Here is a 12975-nt window from a genome sequence, read left to right on the forward strand (position 1 = left end):
GGGCTCGGGCAGGATATATCAGGTCCGAACCCAAGCTTGGGCTATAAAAACACTAACTCGATAAAACTTGGGTTGGGCTCGGGTTGAGGTCTCAGGTTGCCCGACCCAACCCAAACCCAATCAACATATAAGTTACTTCTAAATTATAATTGAGTGTGGATCGTTTGTGTCGAAGGCACACTAGTGATGTTGGGTCTCATTTGTCCACATCATTTCCAGTGACTTAAGCTAACAAGATATGCCGGATTTCTCTCACCCAAGTAGATTGCGTGCTTTGCTACATGACTTTTAAATGAGAAGTTAGCTTGTTTCTTTTTTTTAAAAAAAATGAAGTTCTTTACGATGAATAATCACATATATAATTAATAAAATCATAGATACAAAAAATAAGTCCTATATTGAAATATAATAAACTAATGTAATAACGAAAATATTAGCACGTATACGCCCGACCAACCCGATCAACCTGACCGAGCTCGCTTCGGTTGGGCTTGGGTTGAGAATTCCCAACCTAAGATTGGGTTGGGTTTGGTTGGGTTAGGGTTGAGGTATAGGAACCTTGGGTTGGGTTAGGGTTGAGCACCAACCCAACCCAACCCAACCCGCCCGACTCTCAGCCCTACACAAAAGTATTAGCCTCATCTAAAACTTCTATAGCTCCACGAAGATTTCAACCGTTGATGTTCAATCCTCATCGTTTCTGTCATGCAGCTTATTTAAATTCTCTCAAAGAAATTTTACAAAATATTACTTTATTAACATAGCATTTACATCCTGATACCTTTATAAATTAAATTTTCATTAAGGTGCGTCATTAATGAAGTTATTATCAAGGGTACCTTATGTTAGTTTTCTCCCACTTCCCTTATGATTTTTTCTAAAATGACTAAAATATCCACATCAATTTTCTCTTAACGCAGTTTGCATAGCTAGGAGGATTTCCAGATTGAGTGTGGTCATAACCGTGGGCCCATGTTGATGTATTTATTGTATATCCATTTTCCAGCTTCTTCTAAGCCATGAACCCAAAAATTAAGAGGATCCAAATCTCAGGTGGACCATACCATAAGAAACGATGTTAATTGAATGCCCACCATTACAAACTCCTTAAGGCCCACCATAATGCTCATCATAATCCAAATCTCAAGTGGACCAATGGAATTAGCATGACCCGGCGATCAAATTCTTCTTAGTCCAAGAGGATCAAAGCACTGAGAAATGCTTTGATGAGCTTCGTCTATCGCCTTGCCTTGAGTTGGCAGACTTTAGACGCAAGACCGCTCAGGCTTCTCCTACTGGGAGGCCCTTTGCTCTGGTTCTTTACATTGGGCTGCGCACTCACTCCGTCTTAAGCTCACAACCCAGCCGGCAGCACAACCCCTAATCTGCGCGCACCTCTGTAATGAATCACTCTGACAGGTCTTGTCGATGGAACCAGGGGAACAGTAGTTGAACATCCACCACAAAAAATTTTTTGTGGGCTACAAATTTTTTTTTTTTGATCAAGCTGATATTTGTTTTTCCCTTCATCTAGGTCGTTGTGTCCTCATCAATAGGTTTGATGGCAAATAAACTCATGGTGGGTATTACAGTGGGCCCTAGGAAAATTTTAATGGTGGGAATTCAATCAGTACTGTGGTCCACTTGAGATTTGGACGTGCTCTCTCTCTCTCTCTCTCTCTCTCTCTCTCTCTCTCTCTCTCTCTCTCTCTCTCTCTCTCTCTCTTAATGGTGGGAATTCAATCAGTACTGTGGTCCACTTGAGATTTGGACGTGCTCTCTCTCTCTCTCTCTCTCTCTCTTTTTCTTTTTCTTTTTTCCTTTTTTGTTTATGCCCTCAAAAGGAGTAGAAATATGGATGGACTGCTTGGATATACAATACATGCATCAACGTGGGCTCCACAGTCAGGACCACACCGCGTTGGGTGAGACCCGGGCACATAATCCAGAAATGTTTTAACCTACCACAAAGTATGGTGGGCAGTCAATCACCATTGTTTCCTATGGAATGGTCCACCTAAGTGTATAAAAAATATACATTATGGTGGGCTTATAGAACATAGACCACTAACCAGTACCATCAATGCAATCCAAATCTACCTTGATGTTTATAGGACATCCAAACAGTTTATAAGGTCATTCCCCACTGTGATGAAGTGAAAACACTGAAAACTTTGCCTAATAAGAAACTTTTTTGCCTTACGAGTGTTTCAAACAGTGGTCACCGAATCCTCACTGCAGCTCACTTGAGTTTTGGATCCACCTCATTTTTAGCCTTATGTCCTAAAATGATCTCTTAAAACGGATGCACAGTGTAAATTTCTCATAAAGATCACGGTGGCCCCACTTAGCATCCCAGCGAAGGAACTTCCTGCTAGGCATGGGCAGGAAATCTGCATCCCGCTGACGTTTCCCGAGATCCAGAGTTGTATTAACGGTTCAAATGAGATCAAAGTTACATGGGCCTCACAATGATGTATTTATTATATCCACACCGTTTACCTATTTGGCGAAATCATTTTAATGAATGAGCCCAAAAATAAGTCATATCCAAAGTTCAAGTGGATCACACCACAAATAGCAATGGAATAATGATATTCACCTATAAAACATTCATAGGCACACCCCTAACGTATATTTTTAATCCAATATCCTTATAAGGTCACACATACCTGAATAAAAAGGAAAAACAAATATCATATTGATCCAAAACTTCTGCGATGCAGTGTAGTCCACTTAATCCTTGGATCTCTCATATTTTGCCTCTCAAGCCTTACTGGACGAACGGTTAACGCATACCTCAGGTGACCCACGTAACTTGGTGACGTCAGCATACCAGCCAGGTCGGTGGTGTGTGTTAACACCAGCCAATCCGCTGTGTATGTAAATACCCACGACGCTTTCTCTTCCTCTGATGACTAGCTACTCTTATGAGCGGCACTCGTCTGAAATTCATACGTACGAGTTTAACAGCCTGTAAAATCTCTGCACTTTATGACTATAAATAAAGCTGACGCTTTGTATTCCGACACATCCCAATCTCTATTAGCCAATGGCTCTCCCCTTTTCTTCTAAAAACCCATCATTTCTCATTGTCTTCTTTTTATCATCTCTTCTCTTTCTCAATACCCAACAATGCAACCATCACCACTTCTCTGCTTTGCTCGACTTAAAGAATGGCTTTTACTTCCCTCCTCTCCCCTCTTGGAATTCAAACAACTCCGATTGCTGCTCTTGGGAAGGCATCACGTGTGATGGACCCACTGGTCACGTGATCAGCCTCGACCTCAGTGGCCTTCGGATCAGGGGTCGGATTGATTTTGAAAGCCTCTTTCGTCTTCGGAGCCTGCGAAGGCTCAACCTCGCTTACAATGATTTTGATGGCTCTCCAATCCCATCTGGGTTTGAACAGCTCACCAGTTTGACCCATCTCAACCTCTCTCAGTTATCCTTTTATGGCCAAATCCCACTGGAAATCTCCCGCTTGATCACTTTGGTTTCTCTCGATCTTTCTTTCAATCTATATTACAATGGTTCATCCTTCAAATTCCTGAAACTCGAAAACCCAAGCATTGGAGCAGTCGTCCAAAACCTGTCCAATCTGAGGGAACTCTATCTGGACTGGGTACACATCTTACTGCAGGGCCAGACCTTAGATTTGCCACTCCCTAATCTCCGCAAGTTGAGCTTAATAGATTGTCTTCTTTCAGGCTCCATCTTTTCTTCCCTTTCACAGCTCCATTTCTTATCTGAACTTGACCTCACTCGAAACAACTTCTCCTCTGCAGTCCCCAATTTCATCGGGAACTTATCCTCCTTAACATCCCTGCTCCTTGCAGACTGTGGATTGCATGGAAGATTCCCTGAGAGTGTTTTCCAGCTGCCAAATCTACAAATCATCGACATATCATTCAATCCACTTGTAGCTATCAATTTGCCAGAGTTCCCTCAAAACAACACTCTACAGCAATTGATCCTACGGTACACTGGATTTTCAGGAAAGTTACCAGATTCTCTCAGTAATCTCAAATTCTTGACTCATTTACGCGTCACCTATTGCAACTTGTCAGGATCATTACCATCCTCACTTTGGAACCTTACCAAACTGCAATATCTGTCTCTTTCATCCAATAAATTGAGCAGCCCAATTCCTTCTTCATATGGAAACGGGCTTCTGAATCTCAAAGTGATCAACTTAGGGAATAATTTGCTTAATGGGACCATTCCATCATCATTGCTTTCACTCCCATCATTACAAAGGTTGGATCTCTCAGGTAACCAACTTAGTGGTCAACTTGGTGAGTTTCACAACGCCTCTTCTTCACAGCTGGAGATCCTCTATTTGGGTAACAATAAATTGCAATGGATGATACCCAGATTTATCTTTCAACTTACCAACCTTCAAGAACTTTACGTTCCTTCCAATAATTTCAGTGGTGTTGTAGAGCTAGGCTTATTTCAAAACCTCAAAAAACTTTCCTCTCTGGATCTTTCAGATAACAACTTGTCAGTCCAATATGGCAGTGATAATTCCACATTTGTTTCCATCCCCCAGTTTCAATCTTTGTTGTTACGTTCTTGCAACATCAGCACATTTCCAAATTTCTTGAGAAATCAAGAGTGGTTGAGGGAATTGGACCTTTCCAACAATAAAATTAGTGGTGAAATACCTAAATGGATATGGGAGGTTGGCAATGAGCCTTTAATCTCTTTAAATCTTTCTCACAATGTTCTACAGGGATTCCAGGGAATAGAACCATCTTCCCATCTTTTGTTGAGTCCCTTGCAATTCCTTGACCTTAGCTCCAACAAGCTAGAAGGCTTACTTCCTATCCCACTCCCTTCCATCTTTTTCTTTTCAGTTTCAAACAATAGCCTTGGTGGTGAAATCCCTTGATCATTTTGCAATCTAAAATCCCTAATAGTCCTTGATTTGTCTTACAATCACTTCGTCGGTCGAATTCCACCATGTTTGGGTGAGATTGGTGATGCCCTGTCTGTGTTGAATCTTCAAGGAAATGCTTTCAATGGCACCTTACTTCAGACATTTAAAGAGGGATGTAACATACAAACGCTTGATCTCAGTGGGAATCAAATAGAGGGCCAAGTGCCAAGTTCTTTGGCTAATTGCAAAATGTTGGAGTTATTAAACCTCGGAAACAATCAAATACATGACACCTTCCCTTTATGGTTGGGAGCTTTGTCCCAGTTGCGTGTTCTTGTCTTGAGATCCAACCAATTTCATGGCACCATTGGGCATCCTCTAACAAATCACCATTTCCTTCTGTTACAAATTTTCGACCTCTCTTTCAATAGCTTTGAGGGTAATTTGCCATCAAATATGTTCAAGAGCTGGAAGGCAATGATGGAAGAGGACAAATCCCAATCTTTGGTCCTTGGCAAAATGATAAACAGAAGTTCCATATACTATCAAAACAAAGTGTCCGTAGTCAGCAAAGGGCTAATGATGGAAGTGGTAAAGATCCTTACTGCCTTCACTGTAGTGGATCTCTCGGAGAACAAATTTCATGGGGATATCCCGGAATCAATTGGGGATCTAAAGTCACTCCTTGTGCTCACTATGTCCAACAATGATTTAACCGGCGGAATTCCAACATCACTTCAGAATCTAAGGGATTTAGAGTCATTAGATCTCTCGCAAAATAAATTGTCTGGAGAGATCCCTTGGCAGCTAACAGATCTAACATTCCTTGCAGTGTTGAATCTCTCACAAAATTTCCTCGTGGGAAAAATACCACAAAGCCGGCAATTTCTTACATTTAACAGCGAATCATTCAAAGAGAACTCAGGATTGTGTGGACCTCCACTATCAAAGAAATGCGAAGATGCAGAGAGTGCACCACCGTCCCCTCTGTCAACATTACAATCTGAAAGGAAATATGATTGGGAATTAATGTGGATAGGATTTGGAGTTGGACACGGAGTAGGCGTAGGGATGCTTTTCTGGACCCTAGCACTTTGGAGGAAGGGAAGGAGAGAATTCTATATATTTATTAATAGAATGCTTTCCTTAATTTTTCCTTCCATGGTGTTTCCTAAATGGCAATGATGGTGAGATGATTGGAGCTAGGGTAAATATGTTTGTACAGTTCGTGTCTACAAAAAAAAAAAAAAAAAGAAGCTTTAGTTGTTTTCTCCTTTTTGTAATTTTGTGTATTTTGCTTTTTGTGTGTGTGTGTGTGTGTGTGTGTATTTTGGTTGGTCAATATGATATGTGTGGCAGTTGCTTCCTGTATTTGCACCTACCTGAATGGCTGTACATAACTATTTTCAAATCAATAAAATTACAGGTGGTGTGCTCCCACCTTTATGCAAACAAATAAAAATAAAAATAATGTCTAAGTTATCTCTTTGTTTTTCAAATTTTGGCCCACCTCAGCAACAAGAAAACTTAATCTATGAGCTGAATGATCTAACTAATGTTGCCTACCTAGCCATTGGTCTTTTTTTTTTTCCAATGGTCTAGACAAATGTGGGCTAAGCAAACTGACGTTCAACAAAGAATAGTACAAATGTGGGCTAAGCAAACATTTAGACGAAGAAGAGTGGTGTTTCATGTATATTTTATATTTTATATTTTTCGATCATCACACACAGAGTTCTTTCACCTTCCCACATCCATGTACGTAGGGTGTAACCGTATAAGAGTAATCACTTGTTACTATGTGGTGATTTTCGAGTTGGACTTTTGTGATGCCAAAAAGAAGCGTGGAATCATCATCACATGCAGTTTTCTACTTGCAAGGGAACACTTGGCCAGTCTAACCAAGCGATATGGGCTGTGCATTATGTCCAGGACGTATTTCTTAGGCCACCATGTATTTCTTAGGCCTATTGAGCAGTGAGCCATCCATCTGTTAGGCCCATCGTCTATTGCTTACAGTTCTAAAGAATCAATTTTATCAGCAAATCATAACCATCCCAACCATGGTTTGGCAATAAATAAAGAAGTCCCATGCACATATGGATGGATTAGATCATTCAACTGATGTGATTTTCATATTGCAGCACAGGAAATGCTTGCTAGAACTAGTAAACATCTTGTGCAATTGACTGGACCGTGCAAGTGTCCTACTACGAGGAGTCATTGATGAGAATAGAAAACTTGTCTTTGATTGAAAATTGTGATTGTTGAATGTATCAAATGAGAATTGTAAATGTAGATTGAAAGAAAAAAAAATTGCACACGTGGAAAGTATGTAATTAGATACTGGATGAAACCTTGCAAAAATTTGTACACGTGGAAAGTATGTAATTAGATACTGGATGAAACTTGTTTAATAGCATATTTGGTTTGGCTCACTTAGTCTCACGGGTCCTTACTCTTGATCCAGTGGTAGACACTCAGGAGTTTCAACACCTGGTCAAGGGTTCGAGTACCCATGGGTGGTGAAATCTCACTATGGCGTGAGTGTGTGGGGGTGTGTGTGCTTATTAAAAAAATAATAATTTGTGCCCAGCATGCGCAGTCCAGAGCAGACATCTTCTCTATGGTTTAAAACCTATTTATGCATAAGAATATATAAAACAACAACAATAATAATAAGGACATCACGCCCTTGAAAGGCGGAATATAGCTAGGATATATTTGTACCAAAAAAAAAAGAAAAAGAGTAAGGATAGATTCCTGTGAAGAGGTGGAATAAACATGAGCAAGCTCATCCCAAGTTCAGTGCATCAATCTCAATTACATGCATGTGTGCCAGCATCAATCTCGATTACATGTGTTAGATGTGTCAATGTGCAAATTCAAGGTGCTTTACAAACAGCTTTGCTTGCATCCAAATAGCCCTTTATATATATATATTGTCGTGTTGCTTTGAGTAAGAATATAGAAAATAGGGAAGTTTCCTTGTTTCTTCCTCTCTTTTCTCTTCTTCACTTTCTAATTACAATAATAAAGATAAGACTTCATGGTATTTAAACAACCAATCATCAAAACCTAATCACTCCTTTGACATATAGCAATCATCTTGCAAGCCACACCACCCTCAAAGAATATCCTTTCTTCTTTTCTTCCCTAAAGTTTTGCTATAAAAGAATAAAAGATAGATCTACAATTTATATGTTCTTCTATTTCTCCAACTTTCTCAGATCTTTTACTTTCAATATCTTTAACTCTTTTTTTAAAGTCCATATTTTGAATTTCAAGATCATCTATTGCTTCAAAACCTAAGATTCTCTTTACTTTTCTTTTATCTTCTCACATTTTTCTTTACCTTCCCCTTTCCTTTTTTTATTTAGATAAAAGCCCATAAATTATGATTCCATCACTCTCTCCAAATTAATCCCCAACTTCACCTCACTCTCCAAAATCATCTACAACCCTGGTTCTCTTTTTTAAAACCATCTCCAAAGACCATCTCATTCACCAAAACTTATTCAAAATCATTCCATTGACTTCTATAATTCCTTCTCCCTTCAAAGGCTCTCCTTCTTCCTCAATGCATCCCTTCCATCCCAATGTCTTTAAGCATGCTTCTCTAATTGATGCAAACTAAATTAAAAAAATGATACCTTTCTTATTTGAAAAGGCCATACCGACAAGGCCGTTAGAGGCAGGGAATGATGGGCCATATGGATATAACATCCATCGCTACCTATGACTACTAAGCATTCAAATTAAAGAGAAATGGAAATCTCCAATCCTGAATATTCCAAATAGTTGGAAAATGATTACATGGCCTTTGCTCGTTGTCACAGGCTGCATTGTCAGACATGCCGATCCACAAATCACAACAATGCTAATTGCCTTCACTTTTCAACTCTTTTTATTTGGATAAATGTTCCACGAGGCCTTCACAACAATAACCACCTAGTCAATATGCCCTTATGCATTCCTTCAAACAAATTTCTCGAAATCATTACGGCTCCCAAATTATTATTGGTAACCCATCATATGTCTACTTTTTTTTTCCTTACGCTCTGCCCGTCTCCCATCAAACTTCTGCTAGTTCCTCTTCATCTTTCAACCCCTCTATGCCAAACTACTTCTAGTTCCTCTTCATCTTTCAACCCGTCTGTGCCAAACTTCAACAAACCCAAACCTCAATTTGAACCTAGATGGATAGTACAACCCATGCCTAGGGATTGGTGATGGCATTACATTACCTATTACTTGCATGGTCGTCGTCACCTCGACATATATTCAAAAGAAAATTTATTCAAGCTTGACAATTTTCCAATACTTTCAAAGAGTCATTTATTATTATTATTATTATTATTATTTTTTATAAACACTCATTGTAAAAGGCCCAAAAGGACATGCAGGAAGGCATTATGAAAATATTGATGACTTATGATCTTACTAAAGGTATAGCCCTTCATGGAGTCAAATAGGGAAACCAGATTCATATAGCCAACCCCAGGTAGTTGGAATAAAGCTTAGATAATGATAATGATGCTGACACTCCTCGTTTGTGAAGGATCTTTACAATCAGAAAATCCTCGCTAAAGGAGTGATGAGTGGCAACCTATATTTTCTAAGCAATGAAGTATGCCACATTGTCACAAGTAAAATCTCTGATCTTTTCTTCTTTTTTCCTTCTTTTTTATAGTAAATTAGGTCATATTAGTTATAGCACTTTGATGCAATCATCCAACAAGCAGCTCATCTCTTATAACAATGTTCCCAGAGAATGGCATGTCCTAATTTACAAGATAGGAAAGTGCATATGGCTTCCCATTCCTTTGTCAAATAAATGCACTTCTTATTTTCTAAAATTTATGGACAGTGATTTGTGGACCAGCTACCTTCTATTTCTAGTAGTCCAAGCTGTTGATGATGTGGGACACATAAGGGATGGGCCATCACCCTGAAGCCTCCCAAGTTCAAAGATGTTAATCCATTAAACATAGAAATCATGCCACATAATTCATCATTTGTACTAATGACAGGTCACAACAAATTTTAGGCCAAAGTTGTACTGTGACGCCAAAAGGTGGAGATGATCCTTTCACACCAGGCTCACTTCAGAAAGCGACAATTGTCACACATCTCAAATAAAGGTGTCCTCTTGAATATAAGAAAAATGCAACTGATAATGAATGAACTATACCTGGAAATTCAATACTTACTAGTCTAGCCATTGCACCTGATTCAGACCATCCGATTAATTAACCCCTTCTTGGATGGACCATAACCGAAACCCAAATTGATTAAATGATGTTAACAGTTGGATCAATGGACCTACTATTGACAGACAAAGTCAAAAAATCCGGGGGAAGCAACATCCAAGGGGTAAGCATACCAATTGAACAGTCGGAAGTCGCACACAAGATGATTCCTTTCAACGGTCCATTTGAAGGAACAAATCAGATGGTTAGGATTGTTGGATGTGTAATTTTTTGGCTATGACCTATCCAAGATGAGTGGTTAAACTTCTCTACACAAGACGGCTACAAACACATGCTACATACAATAACCATGGAAATTACATATACATGGCCCTTATCGCGGCATTTGTGTTACTATAGTTTATTGGCAACATCTATTGTAGGTACGAAAACGTCTGTCTTCCTTCAGCAACTCAGATCGACAGACCATGGTTGGGACAATGGCAACAAAGCCAAATCCAACATTTGAGTTTTCAAAGAGAAGGCCAGTCTCCAAGCTCTAGGCTACTTTTGCTCCTGGTACCTTCCACATACTCTGCATTGGAAGAAACATAACAAAATGAGGGAGAATAACTAGTAAGATGCTAAGCAATCTAGTCCAAAGATGAGACGGCAAAGAGAGATTACAAGAGGTTCATCATCCAAATCTCCTGCAGCTCCTCTGTCAGAAGAATCCATTTTCTCTTCTGTCTGATTCTTCTAGGTCTGATGAGGCCTCTCGTTCCTCCTCCTTCGCGGCTGCTAAAGGAGATGCTTGTTCATTTGCAAAATCATCTAATAAGAAAAAAAGTAGGACATGAGAAACCAAAAGAATAGAGAAGAGCTCTACCATGGTTAAAAGACTCGTTGATTCAGATCAACTCATTCAGTCCTCAGTCAAAGTCACGAATCACTAAACTCAAGGATGAATGGGGGGGATCACTCGAGGTGTCGAACCGGGTTGGATATCACCTAGTTCGAGTTGACTCATCCAAGTTACACCCATGACCTAAATAGTACGTATCTTAAGACCATAATTAAATCCTTCCACAAAATGATGTGTTAAGTGCCACTCATTAATTTTTTAAGAGGTAGCTAAATCAATATTTTAAGAAAATTTATCAGCTACACTGATTACAGCAGAGTACTATTCTCATTTCTCAGTGAGGGTGTGAAGAGCATGTAACAAACATCATAGCCACAACACGGAGCAGATGGCACTCAGTGAGGTTGCAAGGGTAAGGACAGAAGTGCATGTATTGAATTTGGCACCAACAACAGGTAACAGTAAGCCAATGGATGAAATTATCATCTTGTGGGCATTTTGCATTTCCCTAGGTGAACAAGAGACAAACCATTGATTTTGAAAGTGGCAGTAGCTTTACCTGAATTAACTTCATTGACTTCAGGACAAGTGTCGGGGTGAGAATCTGATAATTCAGGGGTAGCTCTTCCTTCAGCGTAATTGCTGGCATTAGCACCAATGTTGCTTTCTGACATTCCACTATGGCTATTCTTTACATTTTTCTTTATAGTCGTTTTCCTCCTGAATCTAGAAGGTGAAAGCATGTCACAAATTTTCAGAATTCACTAAGCAAGAAAGATAGTTAAATACCCACAACATACAAATTCCATACTTCTTATAAGGATTCTTATTTCGACTTGAGGCACCATGTGTCCTACTTTTTTCCTCCTTGGCTGACCTGTAGCAACAACAATGTACAAGATGTATAATGGAATTGCATTCTCGAAACCAAGTACCCTGCCTGGTATGGCTACTTGTAAGACTGGATTTTTTATTCCTAGTCCCCAACATATGCCAATTTGCCACCTGTACATCAGGCCATTCATCGGGTGGATCCCCACCTTGAAACTGGTGTGAACAGATAAAATGGCTCACCAGGCCATTAGGTGTGACACACATATGCCAGATAATGATCGTAAGTGTCAATTATTTAATCCGTTGGCCTACCAGATGAGCACTCTGACCTAGCCATTGGGCCATGACACATACATGGGGACCATGGGTCCCAGCAGATGAACAACCCAGAACAAGCACACACCAGTCAATTGGCATCTGCGAGTTGAGTAAGATTCATAATCCTACCATCACCGGTAGTCATCTCATTGCTCAGAAACCAAACTATTCACATAGGTCAGTTGGGGTATGAAATCACATCATTCCGCCCACTACAATGACAACGGACTTGGCACCAGTTAGTTGCATAAAGTGGAAGAGAAAGCAGTGGTGGATTTGGGTGCAGGAGCAGTGAAGCAGCATGTCCAAAATGTTGCGAGTATGAACTCCTAGGAAGTAAAGAGCAGGCAAATTAGTTTAAACCAGAAGAAAAGGTAGAAGAATTTCAGACGAGTTTAAAATCGGCAAAGCATCCCATACAGCGGATCCATTCAGGACCCTCATATCAGTTTTTACAATGTTGTGGTTCAAAATACCTAATCTGTGCATAATATCAACCATATACTGCCCAAACTGTATTTTAATTAACTAAAATGACACAAAACTGAATCATGGAAAGAAAAGCTTTTGACAGTGATACTTACATTCCTTTGGATGGGGAAACATTCGATGATTTAAGTCGCTGGAAAAAGGTTGAACACATTATATTCCGTGCTAAAAGTTTGAAATTTAGCCAAAGAAGAAAAGATTGCTCGATAATAGATAGATCAATACCTTGCTAGGCTCGGAACCTTCACTAATAACATCCCACTTCTCCTTATCTAACTGGAGAACTTCCACATCTCCATCGTCATATAGTATCTTTGAAGCAAATATCATTCAGCAAGTCTTCAAGGAAGGGGACAATTTGGACAGGGATAATTAAGAGAAGTACAGGGATA

At 39.6% G+C, this 12975-nt stretch overlaps 3 protein-coding genes across 4 annotated transcripts in view; 2 read left to right on the plus strand and 1 right to left on the minus strand.

Annotated features, from left to right (window-relative positions):
* The first annotated feature begins 3052 nt into the window (after positions 1-3052).
* On the plus strand, positions 3053-4897 carry LOC131255174 (receptor-like protein 7). The gene has a single exon (XM_058255873.1). The coding sequence runs from the start codon at positions 3053-3055 to the stop codon at positions 4895-4897; it is 1845 nt and encodes a 614-aa protein (XP_058111856.1).
* Positions 4898-5134: 237 nt separating this feature from the next.
* On the plus strand, positions 5135-10640 carry LOC131255175 (receptor-like protein 35). Its single transcript, XM_058255874.1, has 2 exons — positions 5135-5944; positions 10521-10640. Exons 1-2 carry the CDS (start codon positions 5135-5137, stop codon positions 10638-10640), a joined length of 930 nt encoding a protein of 309 aa, XP_058111857.1.
* LOC131255745 (sister chromatid cohesion protein PDS5 homolog A-like) overlaps positions 10197-12975 on the minus strand; it is a 37675-nt gene continuing 34896 nt past the window's right edge. Inside the window, exons 2-7 of one of the 2 annotated variants that reach the window (XM_058256553.1) lie at positions 12809-12895; positions 12679-12716; positions 11754-11819; positions 11502-11668; positions 10765-10911; positions 10197-10660 (exon numbers count right to left, since the gene is read on the minus strand). In XM_058256553.1, coding sequence (XP_058112536.1) covers positions 10802-10911; positions 11502-11668; positions 11754-11819; positions 12679-12716; positions 12809-12895 — 468 coding nt within the window. In that variant the 3' untranslated portion in view covers positions 10197-10660; positions 10765-10801. Of the gene's footprint in view, positions 10673-10764; positions 10912-11501; positions 11669-11753; positions 11820-12678; positions 12717-12808; positions 12896-12975 lie in introns of both variants that reach the window. The other variant, XM_058256552.1, reaches the window with a different exon arrangement.

Source organism: Magnolia sinica, chromosome 9 (genome assembly GCF_029962835.1).
Source record: "Magnolia sinica isolate HGM2019 chromosome 9, MsV1, whole genome shotgun sequence".
Lineage (NCBI taxonomy): Eukaryota > Viridiplantae > Streptophyta > Magnoliopsida > Magnoliales > Magnoliaceae > Magnolia > Magnolia sinica.